Source organism: Tenrec ecaudatus, chromosome 2, assembly GCF_050624435.1.
Source record: "Tenrec ecaudatus isolate mTenEca1 chromosome 2, mTenEca1.hap1, whole genome shotgun sequence".
Classification (NCBI taxonomy): domain Eukaryota; kingdom Metazoa; phylum Chordata; class Mammalia; order Afrosoricida; family Tenrecidae; genus Tenrec; species Tenrec ecaudatus.
The window spans coordinates 39,924,114-39,948,291 of record NC_134531.1 but is presented as its reverse complement, the minus strand read 5'-3'; the positions used below and the strand labels follow the sequence as shown (position 1 = coordinate 39,948,291).

The window sequence follows — 24,178 nt, the reverse complement described above, 5'->3', positions numbered from 1 at the left end:
AGAACAAAAAATCATATCATTGTGAGTGGGGGGGGAGTGCGGAGTGAAGACCCAAAGTCCATCTGTAGGCAACTGGACATCCCCTGACAGAAGGGTCACGGGGAGGAGACAGGCCAATCAGGCTGGAGTATACCAACGATGAAACATACAGCTTTCCTCTAGTTACTTAAGGCTTCCTTCCCCATTATCATGATCCCAATTCTACCTTAAAAATCTGGCTAGACAGTGCGTTCACGAGGTGCCAAAGGGACCAGGTATAAGGTATCATGCAAAATATATATATATATGTGTATATATGTGTGTGTATGTATGTGTGTGTGTGTGTGTGTATATATACCATATTGAATGAAGGGGGAAGAGCAGAGTGGAGACCCAAGGCCCAAGTGTCGGCCACTGAAGATCCCCTTATAGAGGGGTTTAGGAGAGGAGATGGGTCAGTCAGGGTGTGAGGTAGTACCCATGAAGAACACAGCTTTCCCCCAGATCCTGGATGCTTCCTCCCGCCAACTACCATGATCCGAATTCTACCTTGCAGGACTGGATAGGGCAGAGGTTGTACACTGGTGCATATGGGGGCTGGAGGCACAGGGAATCCAGGGTGGATGATACCTTCAAGACCAAGGGTGTGAGGGGCGATGCTGGGAGAGTGGAGGGCGAGTGGGTTGGAAATGGGGGACTGATTACAAGGATCCACATGTGACCTCCTCCCTGGGAGATGGACGGCAGAGAAGGCGGGGAAGGGAGACTCCGGATAGGGAAAGATATGACAAAATAACTATGTATAAATTACCAAGGGCACATGAGGGAGGGGTGAGCGGGGAAGGAGGGGAAAAAAAAGAGGACCTGATGCAACGGGCTTAAGTGGAGAGCAAATGCTTTGAAAATGATTGGGGCAGGGAATGTGCGGATATGCTTTATACAATTGATGTATGTATATATATGGATTGTGATAAGAGTTGTATGAGCCCCTAATAAAATGTAAAAAAAATAAAAGGGAAAAAAAGAAAATGATTAGGGTAAAGAATGTACAGATGTGCTTTATACAATTGATGTATGTATATGTATGGATTGTGATAAGAGTTGTATGAGCCCCTAATAAAATGTTTAAGAAAAAAAAAGAAAGAAAATCTGGCTAGACCAGAACATGTACACTAGTACAGATAAGAACTGGAAACACAGGGAATCCAGGACAGATAAACCTCTCAGGACCAATAATGGGAGTAGCCATACAAGGAGGGGAAGGGGAAGGTCGGGGAGAAAGGGGGAACCGATCACAAGGATCTACATATAACCCTTTCCTTGGGGGGATGGACAACAGAAAAGTGGGTGAAGGGAGACGTCAGACAGTGTAAGACTAGACAAAATAATAATAATTTATAAATTATCAAGGGTTCATGAGGGAGAGTGGGTGGGGAGGGAGGGAGAAATGAGGAGCTGATATCAAGGGCTCAAGCAGAAAGAAAATATTTTGAGAATGATATGGCAACAAATGTACAAATGTGCTTATCACAATGGATGGATGGATGGATGGATGGATGAATGGATTGTGATAAGAGTTGTATAAGCCCCCAATAAATTGATAATATATATATGGAAAATAATTAGTTGAATCTGGAATAAAAGCAATAGGCCACAAAGTTGTTAAGTGCAGGTATACATCAACACATGACAAATTTTCTAAAACAACTGAATACAAATTGAAACTTTTTTTCAATTTGTGTCTCATAATTTTATAGGTATTTTTGTGTAGACTTGAAATTGCTTGTTAGGGAGTCCTAGTAACAGACACGAGGGAGAAAGATGACACTTTCCTCTCCCATAAAGGTTTAAAATCTCAGAAACTCAAAGGCACAATTCTACCTGCTCTATAGGGTCCGTATGAGTTGGAATCAACTCGAAGACAGTCGGTTGGCTTTTGCTTGGTTTGATTGTTGTTGTTGTTTTATTTTATTTTGTTGGTTTTTTTTTACAAACGTATCTTCCCTGGGCGAAATGCCACCAGAATTCTCCCTAAAAGCAAGTTGGGGGCGGGGGGGGCGGGTGGTGACAAACTTATTCTCACATGTTTCAAGGAAAGGTCAGTCCTTAGCAAAGAATGCCGTGTTTGGAAGAAGGTCAGCCAAAGAGAAGACTCCGAAATGGATTTGCATAGGGTAGAACTGAACCTTATCCTCTTGTTGTCATTTTACTATCCTTGTTTGCTAACCATTTGGGGAGAGGAGGTCAGTATCTACTGAAGATCTATTTACAATAAGCAAATTGTACTCAGTGGCCTCCTCATACTGCATGATGCCAAGCTGCTGTGGTTATGCCTGAGAGATCACAGGTAAAAAGAGCTAGCGTCATGGAATACTCACACAGACCTGCTATGGAGACGGGGAGAAAGTACATGTTTGTAATAGAAGTAGCCCCTTTGTTTACCTGAAGCTGCTTTCAATGCAGTTAGCAGGTCCTTGCATTTGCTTTCTGATGTTTTAAAAATTACATAATTGGAATTTGAAGAAGAGCATTCTTTCATATCCAAGGTATCAAAACCTGGGAAAAAAGATTAAGAAACATATTCTTAATTTCCACATTCACTGAAGACCTCCATTAGAAGTGACCAAATGTGACAGTGGCAGAGTAATCAGATTACCAGCGATTGGTAGGAGGGAGGGGAAAGACACGATGCTGAAGGTACACTGAACTTCTATTTGTGAAGTGTGCCAGAAAAAATCTGGAATTATTAATATTGATGGCTGAATGTGATGAACATGCTAATGTCACAGTTTACATATTTAAAGCACATGTGCCTGCTGTTGAAATATTGTGTTACCAATACAGTTACCATAGGGCACTGGCTGCATAGTGAGTTATAGGTTAACCTACTAACCACCAGTAGCTCTAGGAGAGAAAGAAGTGTGCTAGAAGGTCAGGAGGAGTAATGTTTGTTTTTGTTACATTTCAGGAAGGAAAAAAGATGAGGACAATTTCTACAGGAAATAATCGAAGAAGCAGGGGACTGGGGATGGGGGCTGGGACAAAGAATCCGAACACCTGTCTAGCAGATGCCATTCTGAACACTGGTGGGAAGCACTGGACTGCTCTCCACGAGGTCAGTTATTCAAACCCGGCAGGTGCTAGGTGGGGAAAGTTGAGGTTGTCTGTGCCTGTAAAGATTTGTAGTCCCAGAAAGCTTATATAGTCACTGTGAGTTAGACTGTACTTAATGGGAGTGGATGAGATACACCTAGGCATGCGACAGCCTGCAGGCCACCTTGTGGAAACCTCAAGAGTTTGGTCCTAGTTCTATGGTAATTAATTCCTAATACCTTAATTCTACTGCCTCTTATCTACATATTTAACATATGTGGTTCCAAGCATCTCCTTTATTATTGTATTAAATTTACCGATAAAAGAAAATAGAAAGTAATAAATTACAGAAGTCTATTTCTCATAACACTTTACTAACTATAAGTAGAGGAACCCTAATATTCCTTAAAACAAATAACAATTGGGGAGGCACATATTATATCTTCCAGGTTTTGATTACATTTAAATTGAAACAGAATAAAACCATCTTAAGAGTAAACTTTTTACTAAATAAATACTTTGACCAACTTGGACAGCTGTTTTTTTGTTTGTTTGTTTTAAAATCCTTTTCACTTCTATTAAATGATAAACAACAACAACACTAAAAGTTGATAGTGAAACTGAAGTTAGACCAAGTCCGTTGCTGGATTAATTTTTAAGGAAACATTGGCCCCATGTTTAATACAGAAACCATTGTTTATGCATTCATTTCTTATCCATTCTACTCCTTGTAGATTAGAAAACTTCAAATTCTAGTTAAATCTTATTTGGTAGAGATATACAAAAAATACAGAAAATTCTTATAGTCCATCCATAAGAAAAGGCTCCAAGAGCCTCTCTAGATTTCATACAAGAATTCTGACTCTTGGAAGATTAAGGAAGCCTTTATTCACGGAAGACCATCAAAATGAATATGATTTGGAGAGCTGAAGGAAGTGTGGGCGTAAGCTAAAGACAGAGATGAAGGGGAAGAATGGTAACTTGAGACGTTGGTAAGCTGGGGGAAAACACTTGGAAATAGTAGGTGCTAAGAGACCCCTCTCTCTCACCTTACATCAAAGCAGTTGGAGAAGTTCCTTTTCCTATTGTGAAGCCAGCATAACATAAAGGCAGTTGTGTAGCCTGGTTCCAATAAGAATCAGGTCAGGCTAGCAGCAGCAGTGCACACTCATAAGTCAAGCTGACCTTGCAGCTAAATAGGCTAAGGCTTAAGCATTTTCCTTAAAATCCATGACTTTGCACTAAGTGCCTTAGTAACACTGAGTCTCCATTTAGTAACACTGAGTCTCCATTTCCCCAATCTGTGGACAGGAATTTTGGTGTTCACTTCACTGGATGGTAGTGAGGAAAATCACTAACATACAAGGGGGTATCCTCCCCACCAAAAAAAAAAAACAGAAAAACCTCCGCTGGGTAGAGCTTTTGTAGTATGCATTTTTCCTGCTAGGCAAGCATCAAGTAACTAACTCATGCTGAGCTGGTGCACCCAGTGGCGTCACTTGGGGAGGTTCTCTCTGGTCGCAGTAATTTTTTTCATAAAAGCAGTTTCAGTTGAACCTCATTTTTTGTGATGGCAAATTTAAGAGAACAGTGTGTGGCTGTGAAATTTTTTGTTTCCTGCTCTGGAAAAATGTTGCAGAAACTGTTGTGATGTTGAACACAGCTTACAAGGGCAGCACAATGGGGAAAACTCAGATGTGCGAATGGTCTTCTTGTTTCAAAAAGGTGAAATATTGATTGATGACACTAGACATCTGTCAACATCTCAAACAGACAAAAATGTTGACAAAATGCATGCACTTGTCCTCAACGACTGACAACGATGGACCATTGAAGAGATGGAAACTATCTGGACTATCTTGGAGCTCAGTTCTGCACATTTTAAGGGAAGATTTGAAAATGGGAAGGGTCACTTCAAACTTTGTGCCCCTGATTCTGACTGACCAGCAAAATGAATGTCACCAAAAACATGCCATGATTTGAAAGAATGGCTTTAAAGCGACCCAAGTTCTTTTTTCAAGGTCATTACTGGAGACAAGACATGGGGCTATTCTTACTACCCTAAAAGCAAACATCAAGAAGATGCCAGCTTCTTCTTGTCCAAAAGAAGTTCGTCAAGTGAAAGCAAAGATCAAGATGATGTTCACTAGGTTTTGTGATGTGAGGGGGATAGTGCTTTGGAGTTCATTACACCAGGTCAGTCAGTTAATCAAGCGTTCTATTTAGAGGTTCTGAAAAGATTGTATAAGAGTGCATGGCCCAAAAAAGGGAGGGCCTGATTTGTGGCAGACAGGGGACTGGTTTTGCCACCACGACAATGCACCTGCTCATGTAGTCATCTCAGTGTGCCAGTTTTGGGCAAAAACAGCACACCTCTCTTACCCCACACACCTTACTCACCTGACCTCTCTCTGTGCAACTTTTTCTGTTTCCACAAATGACCGGGGTATTAGAAGACAGTGATTTGACGATGTAGAAGAAATAGAGGAAAATATGAGGGAGATGCTATCAGCCATCCAAACAGATGAGCTTGAAAAAATGTTTCCACGAATAGAATCACATATTTGACAAATGTATTATGTGCAATGAAGAGTACTTTGAAGATGATAATGTTGTTTTGTTTAAAAAATTAAACACATAGCTTTGAAAAGAATATTTTTGTGTCATATATAACTCACTTGCCATAAGGAAAGTATTCAATTATTACAAGTATTAGGTAGAAAGCAAACTTGTGATATTCAGTCTAGATTTTTATAAAGGAGTGGTAAGAACAGAAGCACATAAAATACCTTGAGTTTTTTATTTCTGTAATATTAATAGATTTGAATTTCCTTGAGGAATATTGATCAATCATCAAAATAGGAAAGGCTAAAAATAATCCAAGAATCTAATTAGCACCTTTTGACTAGTTTAAATCACCTTGCAGGACAACAGGCAAAAGAGTTTCAGGAGGTTTTCCTTAAAGCCTGCCACATTTTGCATAGGGATTCGTGGGGTTCTTGAAATGTCGGGCTCCTTTGCAGTTTAAATCTTTACTTGTCACATGTCAGTGTGCCAGAGTTGGAATTAGCAAAATGTTACTTTCCCCCATTAAAATCCCTGTAATGATTTTCCATAACACTTTTCAAATACTCTACCGTACTGCTTCATTTTTTCCGAGTCCACATAAAAGAGAACCTTGTATTCTCCTCCTAAGGATCCAGATTGCAAATAGTGAGTCCCATATTGGTCAATTAGTTTTCGGTAAGCACTGTAGTCGTAGAGAGAGGGGAGGTAGGAGAGCTCCTTCCAGAATGGCTCAGCAAGATTTAAAAATTCTGGATTGTTATTGATGAACTGAGCCACTTCCACAGTATTCTGAACAACCATCAATTGGTAACTCTAAGGGAAGAAGAAAAATAGGACAAGGAATGTTTGGTTGGAATAAAAATAAAGTTGGAATCGTTCCCTTTAAGAAGTCTCCATCAATTAAGTGCCAATTCCAATTAACTAGATTATGGATTTTTATTGTAATACATAAGGAGATCTCTTCCGAGACCACCTGCTGGAAGTAATCTCAAGAGCGTTTGAAGTCCCAAATAGCAACTGGGGAATGCCGCATCTTTGATGCCTGACCTCTGAGTCCCTGACTTCCTCTACCAGAAATAGAAAATAAACTTTATAAACTGCAAAGTACTCTCACAAAGAAGTATAAAAATAACATGCCCGTCTTGAGGGTAATTTATAGTTAGTATGATCATCTAAGTGTCTTATATTGGAGTGCTTGTGAGTGAGGCTATCACAGCTTTTAACACGTCTTCAACATCCCTTGGGAGGAAGAGAAAGCTTTGCACTCCCATAAAGAGTCACAGTTTTGGAAACTCAGAGAGGCAGTTCCACCATTTAGGGTCACTGTGTGGCATAATCAACTCTATAGCTGTGAGTTTTTAGAGAAACACCCTTTAATTGTATCAAGAAAGATCCACTGTGATAGCTTTTATGTCAACGTGCACCTGGCAGGGATGAAGTCTCGCTTGTCAATCAGATTGCAGCCCCACAATGCCTCCTTGGGGGTGTGGCCTTTGTATAAGGAACCACTGAGCAATGCTGGGCTCTCTCTGGCACCTCGTCACCTTCCTGCTTGCTTGGATTCCACATTTGGCTTCAGGGGCAGCCCATGTGTCCAGCAGTGTTCTTAAGGAACTTGGATCCATGTAACTGCACCCATCAGTCTGTGCTCTCCTAGCTTCCCGCTTCAATTTCCCGATTCAGTGACCTGCAGCTGTGTAATCTGGAATAGGCTCCAGTTAGCCTCTGAACCAGGGACTTGAGTGAAGGTGGGCTGGGTCACTTTCTTATAACATTTCTTTCTTGATATCAAGTTGTTTCTTATACATGCATGTTGCCCACTGGTTTGTTTCTCTAGAAAACTCAGCTAAACATATCTACCTTTTTACCAAATTATGATAAAAATTATTTACTTCACTTATGTGGATGATATGATATGGAGTCTGTACTTTTTTTTTACAATTTATGGTCCCACAATCAGTTTCTTAAGTATGAAACAAAAGAAACCAATATCCTTTTATATCTTTCTTTGTTTGATTTATTATCAGGTTTCCTTAAAATACATAGATTATGAATAATCAACCTGAAAAATCAACAATTTTGTGTGTATCAATTAGTCCAATCTCTCTCAATCATTCATATTTCATAAAGTTAAAGTATTAATATCTCAAGACAGTGATGTTTTAAAATAAATCATTTACCTTCCCCAATAAAGAATTTGATATCTCAAATATGATTAAGAGACTTTTAAAAATATTTCAGCTTCATGCATCTTCTTGAAACACTCAAGCTTTAGCGTTTAGAAAGTATAAATAAGCACTAATTGTATTTTTAAATGGGTATGTTGTAAACACTTAAAATAAGTGTCAAGAATCTGGACTGAGAAACTCGGGACAGTTTTTGTTTACTCTGAGGGATAGTTTAAATTATGTGTTTTTGCTCAGATTTACAAATAAAAGCAAATATTTTAATGAGCAGTATAGGAAATATATAATCAAAGAGAATTTAGCAACACAAAGCTGTATATTTTAAAGAAATATACTTGATAAAAGTATACTATCGTTCTCAATTAAAAAATGAAAGCCTATCCTCTTGGTCAATGTATTTATGCTAAAGTTACCGATACTTAATCCAGGATAATATGGAAAAGCAAACTGATATTACATACTGACCTTTCTGTTGTGTACTTCCTGGCTGCTTGAAGCAGTACTGTGTGAACTAGATGATGAAGAACTAAAAAGGAAGCTCTTCCTCTTAGATGATGTATGTATTGTTGATGTGTGCTTTACATAAGACCAACTGCTGTTGTAAAATTCATAATTAAAATCATTATTTACTTTCACCTGTAGAGAAAATTGAAATATTTACTATAATCAAAATAAGACTTTGGAAATATTCAGGGAATGTTCACCATAGATCCTTTAATGAGAATGTTTCTTTATACCATCTGCCCCCAAAGAACAGGCTCCTCCTTGAGAAAAAAAAATCTTTAACTTGGACACCATATGCGATGGGAAGGGCCATATATGGAAAATCAATCCTTTCTGTAGAATTTGTCAGTACACATAACTTATCTATAATGAAAAAACTTTACATTTCATTGAAGTAAGACTTGTATGATAATAAAGATATAAGGATAAAGAGTAATTTTTAGTCTATGATTACTATACATTAAGCAGGAGACATGGTATCCGTAATAGCAATCCTGAACAGTTCATAAAATGCATCTCTATGTGGACGTTTGTCATTTTCCTTGAATGACAGCATTTTAACACAGCAGCAAGCAAATTAACAATATTGTAATTACAGGAAATTCCCAGCATTTCACTCTCCAGTTCTCGTCTAATATAGGAGATCAGAAATGCAAATAGGTCATGGAAAGCCAATAGATTGTTCAGACTCAGTTTGTAATGTTTTATGTGACCTAAAAATGAATTTAATTTTCTAATTCTGTTTGACTTGAACAAATGCCAAAATTGTCTTTTTTTTATTTAGATGGTAGAGGGGGAAAAGGACCTCCCCAAAGAATTTTAAAACAGACATGAGATTGGTCACATATGACTGAGAAGTGAGAGCTCACTCAAGTATGGTTTATTTATCCATTGAATATCGAAGACATTCATTATGTGTCTTATTTACTGTAGGTCAGGTGTGAGGATGGAGCAGGACCAGGCAGACTTTCATTCTGTTGTGTACAGGGTCACTGTGGGTTGCAACAACAACAACAGCAGCAGCAAAATACTGAATGGTGCAAAAAGCACTGGTCAACATTCAACCATTTCAAGAGGTTGCATGTGGTCAAAAAGGTATTAAAGGAATAAATTCAAGCTGCACCAAAGGCATTAACTCCAGGAACTGGTATCCAACAGAGAGGTTTCAAAAGATCATATTCACTTACTAGCCTTTGTCAAAAACTTTAGAAGACAACTAGTGGACAGCCAAAAGAAGACATCTGTATTTTGTGCTCATTAAAGAAATGTTATCCAACAGAATATGGGGATTGTTGTACATGATCATTAATAGCATATGCAAGTGAAATTTTTCTGACAATAATTCAACAATGGTTGCAGCAGGACTTCAACATGGAATTGCCAGAATTCAAGTTAAATTCAAAAGAGGACTTGGAAAGAGATGTGGTTTCAAGTATCAGATGGGTCCTGGCTGCAAGCAAAGAACAGCAGCAACATGTTTGCCTCTGTGTTGGCTCTTTAAAGGGATTTGATGGTGTGGATCATAACAAACGACGGATAAAATTGTGAGAAATGGCCATTCCTATACATCGATCAAGAAACAGTCCTTTGTCAAAACAAGGAGATGCTGTACAGTTCAACATCAGGAAAGAAGCATAAGGGTTATATCCTCTCACCATACTTATTCAATCTGTGTGCTAGGCGAAATGAATAAGAGTCTGAGAACCTGGACTGCGTGAAGCACATAGTATCAGAAAGTTCTCTAACAACCTGCATTTGGGTATCTGTCAGTACAACACTAGCTCTCCTCTGCATCAAATTGTCTTATCCAGTGCTGCTGTAACAGGTGTCTCACAAGTGGGTGACATTAACAAACAGAAATTTACTTTCTCACAGTTTAAGATGCAAAAAGGCTAAATTCAAACACTGGCTATAAGGGAAGACTTTTCTTTCTGTTACCTCTATAGGGAGGTTCTTATCTCTTTAGCCTCTGCTTCCTGGTTCCTTAGAGATCTCTAAATTATACCATCTCTCCTATGCTTTTAATCCCTTATACCTCAAGAGATTAACATACTGCTTTTTAACATAATAAAATGCTCATTCCTTAATAGGACTATAACCACAGGTATTGCTCTTGGTTAGGTGTCATCAAGTCTGTCAAGTCAGTTCTGATCCATAACAACTACAGAACTAAACTCTGCCTGGTCCCAGGCCATCCTCACAATTGTTCTTATGACTGAGCTCATTGTTGCAGCCAATGTCGATCCATCTAGTCAAGGGCCTTCCTCTTTCTCCATGCCCCTCCTCTTTAACAAGCATAATATCCTCCTCCATGTGTTCTGGAAGTGTCGCCTGACAACATGGCTAAAGTACATGAGACCAAGTCTTTCCATCCTTGCCCATACTCTGGACATACTTCTTCCAAGTCAGATCTGTTTGTTCTTTTGTCAGGTATATATATTCTTCCAGCACCGTACTTCAAATGCATCGATTTTTCTTCAGTATTCCTTAACCAATGCCTAACTTTCACATACAGAGGAGGCTACTGAATATATACTGTGACTTGGGTTAGGTGTATCTTAGTTCCCAAAGTAACATCCTTGCGTATGTTGGGTTTGTATTGCTCTGTTTGGTTTGTCTCTTCCTTGTGACCTTTCTGCGAGGGGATGTCTAATTTTCTACAGATGGGCTTTGGGTCTCCACTATGCACTGGCCCTCATTCACCTTGATAGGATTTTTTTTGTTCTGTCTTTGATGCCTGATACCTGATCCCATCAACACCTCATGATCACACAGGCTGGTGTGCTTCTTCCATGTGGGCTTTATTGCTTCTCAGCTAGATGGCCACTTGTTCTTCAAGTCTTTAAGACCCAGACACTGTATCTTTTGATAGCCAGGCACCATCAGCTTTCTTCACCACATCTACTTATGCACCCATTTGTCTTCAGTGATCACCCATTTGTCTTCAGTGATCACCCATTTGTCTTCAGTGTCTTCAGTGATCAGGAAGGTGAGCATCTCAGAATTCTAGATTATTAGAACAAAGTGTTCTTGTGTTGAGGGAGTACTTGAGTAGAGGCTTTTTTTAATTTTCTAACTGTGGGTCTTTGTACATTTCCATCAGAATATTTTACTTTGTCTTCTCAAACTGCTCTTTGAAATGTTCTGTTCATCTCATTGACTATCACATCTTCCATTTACCTTAGCTCCTCTATGATCAAGAGCAAGGTTGAGAGTCTCTTCTGACATCCACAACTCATTACTTTCAGTGAATCGCCCACAACAAATTGTCTTTAACTTCTCATCTCCCATTCACTCATCCATCTTTAGTGATCTGACTTGCCCTTAGGTTACCAGTAACTCCTTTATTTCATGGAATGGTAGATCTTCTCAGATTATGTAACACAGTTGATTATTTTCTTCTCCTAAAAACATTTCTATTGGCTTTCATAACATGACATTCAGACAATTTTCATTTTTATCTCTCTGGTTGTATCTTCTAAGACTCCTTTTCTGCCTCTCTTCTACATTCTTTCTACGACCCTATGACTTCAATAACCAAACATGTGCTATTCTTTCCAGCCCAGGTTTTTCTTCTGAGCACTCAGTTCCCCGGCCCCACCACCCACATATCTACTTACACTAAACTTGTTTCCTGGCTACAAATCTCCCCTCAATGAAAAATTCTCAGTGAATAGTTTTTCTCTTGGTAATTCATCCAAGTCAGATATCCATTCATTTCCCTGAGATCACACTCACCGTCATTCCCCTTATAAATCATTCTACACAATTTTTCAAACCTTTATCAGCTCCCATCGGCCTGGTCACCACAGCTTTCTAACCACTTTTCTTCCCTTAGCATCTTTCAATCCCTTCTCCAGCCAGCAACCAGAGTTGTGTCACAGAATTCCTCTTCCCAATGCCTTTTATAGACAAACCACTTAACTGACTAAAAATTCCTCTCTGAGTGCAGTGTAGCAATAATGAAACATTCAACTTTCCTCTAGTTCTTGAATGCTTCCTCCCCCAACTATCATGATCCAAATTCTACCTTACAAACCTGGCTAGACCAGAGGATGTACACTGGTACAGATAGGAACTGGAAACGCAGGGAATCAGGACAGATGATCTCTTCAGGACCAGTGGCAATACTGAGAATGGCAATACCAAGAGGGTGGAGAGAGGGTAGGGTAGAAAGGGGGAACCGATTATAAGGATCTACATATAACCTCCTCCATAGGGGATGGACAGCAGAGAAGTGGGTGAAGGCAAATGTCAGACAGTGTAAGATATGACAAAATAATAACAATTTATAAATTATCAAGGGTTCATGGGAGAGGGGGAGCAGGGAGGGAGGAGGAAAAAATGAGGACCAAATACTAGGGGCTCAAGTAGAAAGCAAATGTTCTAAGAATGATGAGGGAAACAAACGTACAAAGTGCTTGACACAATGGATGTATGTGATTGTAATAAGAGTTGTACAAGTCCCCAATAAAATGATTTATTTTTTTTAAAAAGAAGAACGTCATATACATGTAAAAAAAAAGTTCTCTTTTAAATGTGCAGCCTCATTCCTTGTTGCTCTCACCCTATGCTTTGCCATGCAGCCATGAGGGACTTCTTGCACTTGCAGGGAAGCTCTTGCTCTCAGTTTCCACTCTCTATTTCTCTACCTCATTTTCTCACTTTCCCTCCCTCTTCTCTTCCTTCTTAGTCTCCCGCCCCTTCTAGAAATGCAGTATACAGCTCAAAGCAGAACTCTGGAAATTAGACTAAACCAGTTGCTATAAAGTCTATTAGGACTCATGGCGATCCATGTGTCTCTACGCAGCACTGTATTCCATCAGGTTTTCAATGATGGTGACCCTGAAAGTCTGTCACCAGACCTTGCCTCTGAGGCCTCCGACTAGATGGAGTCAATCTGCCATCTTTTCCGTTAGTAGTCAAGCATGTAGTCATGGGCACCACCCAGAGACTCCTGGAGTAGGATACACCAAGACTCAAACCCTAGGTCAGTCATCTTCTACCTCTGTAATGTGGTGAAATGAGGGCATTTCTTTTGGCCTTATCTCACCTATGAAACAAAGATGAAAAGGCCTATTTCCTATGATGAGGGCACTGAATATACAGATGTGCTTGACACAATGGATGTATGTGTAGATGGTGATAAGACTTGTATGAGCCCCTAATAAAATGATTTTTTAAACAAAAGAAGAAAAAAAAAGAGTTGTACGAACTCCCAATAAAATGATTACCAAAAAAAACCTACCTGCTTCAGTTATCAGGAGGGGGGGAAATATCACTGTAAAGCCCTCAAAACAATGCTGAGTTTATAAAAGATTTAATCCATCTAAGTTCTTACCTTTGTTCTTATCTAGATTATCCTAGTTTAGTAAGGTAGATTTAGAAATCTGCCAGGTCTCCAGTGCTCATCTCATTGGAAAGAGCTGAGCTCCGATAACAGCCTGAGTTACTACTGCCGTTAGAATATGTTTCTGCCATTTCTCCATCATGCATCTGAGATCCCTCTTCAAAAAATATCATGAAACACATTTAAGATTTAAAAAAGAAAGGTCCAGGAAGTTGTCTCTGTTATCCACCCTTCTCTTTACTCATTCCCATCTGTATCACATCATATACTAAAATTAAACACAAGTCTTCCAGCAGATTCCCAGGCTGAACTAAGTCAAGGGGCATCTTCCCAAAGCAACCAAGGAGCAGGAATGCACTTATTGTTCAAAGACTTTCCATGCCCCAAATCAAAGAATAAATAGAGACTGTCATGACCTCAAAAAAAATGGCTTACTCAACAAGAAACCAGTCCTAAAAACAACAAAAAAATTAACCAAAACAGATTATAAGAGATTTTGAGTGATTCTGTGTTGTAATAATTAATTTACATTTATTTATTAATATTTGTAGTAAAAGCCCTGTGTCATAGTGGTTAAACACCGAAAGGTCAACTGTTTGAACTCACTAGTCACTTGGTGAAGAAAGATGTGGCAGTGTGCTCTCATAAAAATTACAGCTTTACAAGCAGCCATCTTGCTCAGAAGCAACAAAGTCCCCATGGAGGCATCACACCAGCCTGTGCGATCACGAGATGTTGAAGGGATCAGGTATCAGGCATAGTGAATGAGGGGGAGTGCAGAGTGGAGGTTCAAAGCCCATTTGTAGGCCACTGGACATCCCATTACAGAAGGGTCTCGGGGAGGAGACGAGCCAGTCAGGGTGTGATGTAGCGACGATGGAACATACAACTTTCCTCTAGTTCCCAAATGCTTCCTCCTCCCTCACTATCATGATCCCAATTCTGCCTTACAAGTCTGGCTAGACCAGAGGATGTGCACTGGTACAGATAGGAACTGGAAACACAGGGAATCCAAGGTGGATGATCCCTTCAGGACCAGTGGTGAGAGTGGCGATACTGGGAGGGTAGTGGGAGGGTGGGTTGGAAAGGGGGAACCGATTACAAGGATCTACATGTGACCTCCTCCCTGGGGGATGGACAACAGAAAAGTAGATGAAGGGAGACGTCCGACAGGGCAAGATATGACCAAATAATAATTTATAAATTATCAAGGGTTATTGAGGGAAGGGCGAGTGGGGAGTGGGGGGAAAAAGTGAGGAGTTGATGCCAGGAGCTTACGTGGAGAGCAAATGTTTTGAGAATGATGAGGGCAATGAATGTACAAATGTGCTTTACACAATGGATGGATGTATGGATTGTGATAAGAGTTGCATGAGCCCCTAATAAAATAATTTTTTTAAAAGATTCCAGCTTTGGAAGTTCCCTGGGGGCCATGATTGTCCTCTGTCCTGCCAGGTGACTCACCATGAGACGGATCAACTCAGCAGCAATGAGTAAAAAGTTGCAGCAAGCGAACACAATACCAACACAATACCAACCTCCTAATAAAAGGCTGCATTCTGCTCTCGATTGATACTCTGTGAAAGCCACTGGGCCCAGGGTCAATATATTTGAATCACCAAAATTGCTCATTGCCTGAGCAGCCACAGGAGGGTTGAACACCTCAGAGTTGACTCACCTGACTGTTGCTTCCACCTCAATTCCCTTAAGCACAAGCCTCAAAACATCTCTGTTCTTCACTTAGTAACAGACTCTAATTTCTACTTCTGGCAAACATCTTTGAAGTCAGTGCTTGGAAAGTATTCCAGATGTCAATCCAAAATTCAAGCCATGCTGAGGAAAATGAATGTCGGGATCACGCTGTTACTAAATTAACCCTCTTCTTTAGAAGCTGCAGACTTACAGCCTGTCAACTTTCCAAAACAGAAATTCTCTTCCTTTATTATTTTCACTGCTTAGTAACTTTCTAAATTTAACCAAGAAATACACATGAAATTCCTCCTCTTAAAATTATTAAAGATGGATGGCAGAGAAGCGGGGGAAGGGAGACTCCGGATAGGGCAAGATACAACAAAATAACAATCTATAAATTATCAAGGGCTCATGAGGGAAGGGGGAGCGGGGAGGGAGGGGGAAAAAAAGAGGACCTGATGCAAAGGGCTTAAGTGGAGAGCAAATGCTTTGAGAATGATTAGGGCAAAGAATGTACAGATGTGCTTTATACAATTGATGCATGTATATGTATGGATTGTGGTAAGAGTTGTATGAGCCCCTAATAAAATGTAAACAAAATTATGAAAAAGTTAGCAACATCACGTAGAAATGGAATGGAAAATTCTCTGGACCTATGTGCCTATCACATATGCTCCGTTTGAACGAAGGTCAAAATCACCGTACAAATTGGTTCCCATTTGGAACTGAGTTGAAAGGGGAAAAGAATGCAACACAATGCGAGAGTAAAATGTAGTACAGCAATGACATATTTTCGAATTTGGCAGACATGCCTGTAAGCTCTGTTGTTGACTAGTTAGGTCAGTTCTGACGTGTGGTGCCCCCGTGTGGTAAAGCAGACCTGCAACAGAAGGTTTCCTTGACACGTCATCTTCACCACAGGAGATTCCCAGGTCTTGCTCCTATGGAGTCACTTGATCAGTTACAACCACCACCATTTCTGCTCTGATTGGAGCACTTAACCATTGTAGCACCAAACCATCGTAGCACCAGATTCCTTGTGTAAGCTTTAAAGCCAAAATAACCCAGCCCAGTGATGCCAAGTCAGTTCTGATTTATCAAGACGCTCTAGGACAGAAGAGAAGTGCCCCCATAAGGTTCGAAAGGCTGTAACAATTTACAGAAGTGGTTGACCACACTGTGCTCCCAAGAACACCAACCTTTCTGTTAGTGACAAGACTCTAACCACTCTTCCACCAGGCCTCTGTGCAAGCAGCATGACTAATGTGGTGACTCAGAGCAAATCAGTGTAAGTCCCCTGAGCCTGTTTTCACACATCTAAAAAAGCAAAAAATTATTTCACTTCCAAGCCTTAAATTTATATAGATTTCCTGAGATGGTGCAGACGCCAAAAGTAGGCACTTACATTTCCAGATCATTTTCAACTTTTATGCTTCAACAACTCTTGAATATATAACTTATTCTGTTATTAATTGAAAGATGGTGATTTTGCTATTTATAATCAAAACTTCTTTCCGGGATACCTACTAATATGTGCAGGTTTGACAGAGGATATTTTCACCCAGATATTTACCTTTGCAGCAAATATATCCATGAATGTGGTGGAGCATGTAGGGGTATTAAGTTATTAAAACATCTTAGATGTAGCCAAACCCCTTGAGGGAATGAGTCACTGGGCCTGGAGGGTCAGGACTAAAGCTTTGGGGGCCTCCAACATCAATTGTCATAACATAATTCATAAAGATCATTTTTTATATCCTCAGGTGTCTTCAAAGGTCTTAAAAGCTTGTGATCAACCATCGAAGGCAGCTATTGGTCTTTCCCTCAATGGAGGACGGAAAGTCTTGGAAATCAAAGACGCATGGAAACAACTGGTTCAGTGAACCCAAAGACCACTCAAAAGAACATCAGGTCCTGTGACCCTAAGACCAGAAGAATTACAGGGTGCCCCAATACCACAAGCAACTGCTCTGAAAGGGTCACATTGGAAAGTCCTGGGTAAAGTGAAAGGATCAACCAAATTTCAAAATAATCAAAGCAACCAGGGCTTGTTGATAGGATAAAGACTAGTAGAACTCTTGAGATGATGGCCCTTCGTGTCCATCACCGAGCTCACTGGGGGGCTCAAATTTCAATCGACCCACGAACAGATCTATAAAGGAAACAGTAACACTCGGAAGGTGTGCCCAGTAATAAACAATTTAATATCAAAATGGACACATTTACCCAAGGACATAGTTCAGAGAGCTAAATAAAATGGAATGGAAACAGGAAACATAAGAAGGATGTGGGATATGATGTTACATTGAGGAGATTGCAATGGATGAAATGAAATAAAATGTGTGTGAATTGTTGGATGTAAAATTGACTATCTGCTCTGTGAGTTTTCTCTCAGTTAACACTAAAAGGTTGTTTGTTTTTTTGTTCTTTTAAAACTGTATTCTGGCCGGGATTAATCTTGGTAAACGATAGGCTGTTTTGTCTCAACGTGCCAAGTAGCTTGGTTTACATACTTGGGAGTAGTAGATAAAGAGAGCCAAGCCAGATGTTTTTGGAGTTCTAAAGAAAAAAAGGGAAAGTGGGAGAGACAAAAACTAAGGAAAGGAAGCAAAAACAGACTGAACCAGAATGAGAACAGACTTCTTTTGTTTGATCAAAGCTGTGAAAGAACATTTTAAGATCTAAGTTGCCAAAATACTTTTTAACTTTTCAAGATCAAGTTGCTAACTGTTTTGCTTGAATGTGTTTTTGCACTACCACTGTAGAAAGTCTCTCCTCTATCTTGTCTCTGAATCAGCAGGAAAGTTCCCTAAACCCATAACTGTATTACATGGTAGATTGTGTGCAGGAATTGAGGAACGGGGTGCATTTTATTGCAGGATGGGTGTGCTGGAAACAGCATGCAAAAGTAAAGGCTTGGAGCTGAAGGAGACAGTGAGGCTGGAAGCAAAATTAACAAATTAGACAAGACCAGTGTTGGCATGATAGCAGTGAGGGATAGAACAGTGAAACTCCTTTGGTAACTTTACAGATCAAAGTTGAACCTATACATAATCTATAAATCAGCAATTACAGATTTAGGCACATACCCTCAAGAAACTCTCTAGTCCATCTACATTGGGACTCATGCATACAAAATGTTCAAGGGATTTTCATAAGAAAAATCTGAAAACAAACCAACTGCTCAAAAAAGTCAGGTGGATAAAATATTTATACAAAGGTACACTGTACTGAAATAAAAATACCTCCTGGATCAACATGAATAAATCTCAACACCATAATTTTGAGTGAAAATAAGCAAATCATAAAAGACTGTACATTGTGTGGTTTTATAGATTTATATAGACACACACACATATATATAAAACAAAAAAAGTTTTATTCATAGACAAAGACAGTAAATAAACCTATATTTAAAAAACACAAAAGAAAATGATTCAAACAAACTTTGATGAGAAAGTGGTTGCCTGGAAAATGAAAAAAAAAACAAAAACCAACTCACTGTCATCAAGTCAATGCTGACTCACAGCGACCCTACAGGACAGGGTAGAACTGTCCCTGTGAGCTTCGGAGATTGTAACTCTTGACAGTAGTAGAAAGCCCCATCTTTCCCCATGGAAAATGAAGGAGGATTAAAAAGAGAATGCATGAAATATTCTATTTTTCTTCAGGATAAACTTGAATATATAGATATTTTATTTTATTCTTATTCATGAAACATCTTCCCGGCATCCCCCTCACCCCATGAGAGCAAACAAAGAAAGAAAGGAAGTGAGGGACTAGACCCCATTCTGGCCCACCAAGTCCTGAGGACGAGGTCCCTGCTCAGAGCAGCTGCGGCACAGAGAGAACTGCAGGGCGGACAGCAGCTTGAGACATGATGTCACCAGAGGAGAGCATCACACTACAGAGGACACGGCACCTAAAGTGAGCCTCGTCTGTGCCCCGCCTCCCGCAGAACACAGTGCAACATAACAGAACAACAATGGGAGCAAAGTCACGGCATCCTGGAGGACTCCCCAAAATTGATTTTAGACTCAGAGGGGCAGTACCAGGAGCCCTGCCGAATCAGTGGGGAGAGAGTCAAAAGGTCAGCAGACTGACCAGAAACTATAGTTTGATTTTTTTTTTGGGGGGGGGTGTTAGTTTTCTTCTTTCTCTCTTTGTTGTTGTTGTTGTTCGCTTGTTGCTCGGTTGGTTGGTGTTTTGTCTTCATTGATTCCATTTTGTCTATCTTTATAAGATAGGCATGAGAAGCAAGCCCAAGGAGGAAACAATGGGTCTGACGGTTGGGGGCTGGGGATCTTGCCGGAGGAGAAGCAGGGAGAAGGGCACACACAAGGTCACAGACAGGGGAACAATGCATCCTCTCAAGGGTGGTTTAGCACTGGCAAAACACACAGCATTCCTCTCGTTCTTCAATACTCCTGCCCCCCACTATTATGATCTTAAGCCAATGTCACAACTCCCACTAGACCAGTGTACAGACAGTGGCACAAATGAGAGATTTCAATATACAGAATTCAGAAAAGACAAACTCCCTCATAAACAGTAATGGGAACAACAATTTCAGGCAGATAAGGGAAGGGGGACAAAGGAAGGGAAGGGGGATGGATAACAATGACTGCAGAATAAACACCCTCAGGGGAAGAATCCCAGGATAGTAGGTAAAGGGATAGAATGGGCGGTGGAAGATATTTATAAGTAATAATAACAATACATTATACAATAAGGGTTGGTGGGGGGGAGGGGGCAGGATGGGGGAAGGAGGGACAAAAAATGAGAAGCTAATATCAAAGGGCTCAAAAAGAATGATAATGTTTAGAAATTATTGATGCCATAATTGTACATGTCTGCTTGAGATAATGGATGTATGGTTTGGTATAATATATGTAAGAGACCCCAATAAAATTATTTATTAAAAAAGAAAGAAAATAACCCCTAAATTTAAAAAGGAAAACTTTTTTCATGAAGCATTCTAGAATATGCCAGTGTAAAGAGACCAAAGTTCATTAGTAGATCCAGAGTTGCTGGAGGGGAAGAGAAAAATTACTTGACAAATATTGAATTTGTATTAAGAGAAATGAAAAATATTGGAAATAGATCATGAATGATTACATTAAATGATGAGCATGAATAATTTCACTTAATTGTGCGTGTGCTGATATGGCCAACATCTCACCCCATATATATTTGTTGTTGTTGTCTGTTGTCATTGAGTCCATTCAAACTCATGGTGACTCCGTGTGTGATAAAGCACTGCTCTGTGTGGTTTCCTAGCTGCACTTTCAATGGAAGCAAGTCATCAACTGTTTCTTTCACAGCACTCTGGGGGGGTTCAAACCACCAACCTTGAAGTTAACAGCCAAGCACAAACCATCAGTCCCATCCAGGGACCTTTCACACACCACAGTAGTTTTTCTAACTATATATATTTATCCACACAGATTTTCATATATGAACTATTACATAATTTCAAAATAAAATCATTTTTAATGGACTGGCTCTGGGATCATCCTAAAAGAATCATCATAAGCAGTCATGGCCAGGACTTGAGTTTTAGCATCCATTCAAGGACATGCTATACATTCCTGGACCCCCATGGATCACAGAATTTTTCTCAAAAGCATAAACACACAGGCGCTTCAAAATTTTCATGGAAAAGTTCCATTATCTTTCAATTCCCTTTTTCCATGAACTTTTTGAAGTCCCCTCCTATTTCATCTAAAAGTGATGTAATTTTCGTCACTGCTCAGTACCCAAGTTATACCCAAGTTAAAGAATACCTACTCTTTTTAAGCCCACATGGAACACTGAAAGCTATTTTTATTGACTGCATACTACACTACAAGTAAATTCTCAGCAAATATCCTAAAATCAACATCATATAAGCAGTAGTTTATGACAATGATTAACAAATTCAAAATTAATTTAATTAATTACCTGGAATGTGTAGGAGAGGACATTTCCACTCAGCCTGTAGTAATCTTTTTTGTCTCCACTAAACACCTTTCTGCACTGACCACCAAAACTTTTAGTGTTGATTACTCTGCCCCTAAACTGGCCAGTGAGTGTATTGTACCTTGAAGAAGAGGAAGAAAAGACAGTTAAAAAACAAAAGATGTACTTATCGTAAAAAGCATCTTTAGGGAACTCTAGAAATTATTGAAATTTATTACAGTTGAGCACTTGATTGGAGAGAGCTAGAATAAAGAAAACAGCCTCCTAACACACACTAATACATTTCCTCTGCTTGGGATAATAGCTAGTACCAAATCCTGGGAAATCCAGCATGCTTTCAGCCTAAGAATGTGTTTATTTAGGAAGTACACACTCTCGTATCCATGGCAACAGCTGGTTTTGAACTGAATCTACAGATACAATCATACAATTAAAGCTACTCAGGAGAAAAAGCTACCTACAGTGAATTTCAACCCATTGCTTCTTAGCATGCTGAATATTATATTCTTAGAGTAACTTTATCTTGTTTCTCTATTCATAAATTTTAAGATATTGTTTTTTAACCGGTAACTACTCGTTGCTTTAAACCCAATTCTTTCATACTCTTGGAAACTTTACTTGGGTCCGATGACCTTTAATTGTTACTCAGAAATATTTTTGAAAAGACAAACACAGGATTCTCCCAATTTCTCTTGGAAATGAAAGTTCCCAGCTGGTTGGTTAATTACTTGTCATTCTGTCTATTACAACAAACCATTTGTCTCTTCGTTTGTTTTTACCCCTTGCTTTCTCTTCTCTCTTCCTTCTCTTTATTGCATTAATCAATGGCCCTACACCAGTGAATCATTCCTCTCCCTTCACCCTCCTCTTATGGCTTGATTGTGTTTAAAATGTGTATTGAAATCCTGAAGCTCCTAATTGTGCAAAGGAGCCCTTGTGGCTCAGTGGGCTATGAATTGAGCTGGTGACCACGAGGAGGACAATTCAAACCCACCAGACACTGCCTGGAAGAAAGATGTGGCTTTCTGCTCCTGTACAAGTTTACAGCCTCGGAAACCCTAAGGAGACTTCTAACCTGACCGATAGGGTTGCTATGCATCAGAACGGATGCGCTGGTAAGCGGTATGCATGTGACATGATCCCGTTTGGGAGTGGGCTTTCCTATGTGGTTAATGGTGCTCTGTTAGCTCAGGGTATGCCCTAGACCTAATTCCTTTTGAATTATCGAAAACAAGTTAGACTCAGGAGCAGACAAAGATCACCTAGTAACCGAGGAGCCCCAGTGTTCCAGAAGCTGAAACAAGACATAAGAGAGTGAACCTTCTCCAGTAGGCAGGGCCCTGAACTCAGACTTGGAGCCTCCTAAACGTGTGCTCTTACTATTACAGCATCGCTAGTAAACTGGTGCTCTGCCAATCTCCAGAGGGACCAATCGTCCAAGTTTTCCTAGAACCAAGGGGGTGGGATTCTCAGGGCTAAAATCCGTCACTCTCCACCTTATGTGTGTGTGTTTACATGTGTACATTTTGCCACATGTTACAAAAAATATTTCCATTCCAAGCTAGGTAAATCTATAGAGACAGCAATTAAATTAAGATTTCCTTAGGGTTTTGACAGATGAGGTTCAGTCAGAAAAGGGGACGACGGTAGACAATGTTCTATAATTTATAGTGGGGATGATGGCACTTTCTCTTTTAATATATGCAAACCATTGAATCGTACGGTATGTAAACTCTGTCCATAAAACTGCTTATTGCAGCATGTGACAAAGAACTCTGAGGCAGACACGTCTTGGCTATAAAGTGACTCGCTCTTACATTTACCCATGCCAAAAAATAAAACAAATCAAAAATGAAAGACTATCATATATTGTAGGGCGTGCGTGGAATTGTCCGGTGCTTTACCCGTTTCCGGTCAGTTCTACGTTTGGAGGAGGTTTATCAATGTCACAGGCAGTCCTGCTTTCTGAGCCTTCGCATTTGTCTTCATCAGAGCTATCCTCCTCGCAGTCAGCATCCCCGTTGCAAACCAAAGATCTGCTGATGCACTGACCTGCGAGCAAGAAAGGACGACAGGGAAGTAAAGAAACTACTGGATGAAGCAGGCTCCTCTCCAGCCCTTCATCCTTCTCTGGGAGTCGGATGAGCTTGAGGCAAATCCTCAGGGTGTCTGGGCGTGGCAGCACACCAAATCGATCCTGACCCTGGCCGGCCACAAATAGAACCTTAATTCCAGATGCCTCTTTCTGCACCATAACCAAGCAGCATTTCAGAATCCTCTGAAATCATGCGATGCCACCTACTGGGAAGGCAGATTGATCTCTGCTCTTCAATTTCCCATTCCTTTCTGTAATCTCTGAGACACCAAAACACTATTTTCTTGGTGATTTAGGTTTATCAACTTGAGAACTGGGCCACCATGATAAAACTCAACATTCTTTATTGCCTACTCTATGTAAGACATTCTTCTGCCTGTCAGAGAGGGGCGGGGGAGGGAACACAATAAATGTGGTCCCCGCCAAGCTTTTCATATACTTTACAATGGAACGGGGTAATATGGAAAGACATACCCTACTGTAATTCAGCATCATGAATTACAGAATTTTGAATTTTGTTATACATAAATTCCGGGGCCCAAGAAAGCACAGAAGGACACTGGACAATTTACCTCCCAAGCAACCTCTCCAGCCATTTTTCTAATATCTTTAGATAGTGGACACTAGTGTGCTTTCTGTTCTCCCCCAGTAATCTGCATGTATAGTTCTCTCTCATAGAAAGGTTTTCTCTCGCTATCTGCTATTTGTCCCCAAGAATCCAATTAAACATGATCTCCTCACAGTAACCAC

At 40.0% G+C, this 24,178-nt stretch overlaps 1 protein-coding gene across 1 annotated transcript in view; it reads right to left on the bottom strand.

Moving 5' to 3' along the window:
- The window catches only part of C7 (complement C7), an 80,023-nt gene that overhangs the window by 34,375 nt on the left and 21,470 nt on the right, over positions 1-24,178 (bottom strand). Inside the window, exons 5-9 of the mRNA XM_075543012.1 lie at positions 23,238-23,385; positions 21,316-21,454; positions 8,292-8,462; positions 6,210-6,453; positions 2,422-2,535 (exon numbers count right to left, since the gene is read on the bottom strand). Of these exons, the coding sequence (XP_075399127.1) occupies positions 2,422-2,535; positions 6,210-6,453; positions 8,292-8,462; positions 21,316-21,454; positions 23,238-23,385 (816 nt within the window). The remainder of the gene's footprint in view (positions 1-2,421; positions 2,536-6,209; positions 6,454-8,291; positions 8,463-21,315; positions 21,455-23,237; positions 23,386-24,178) is intronic.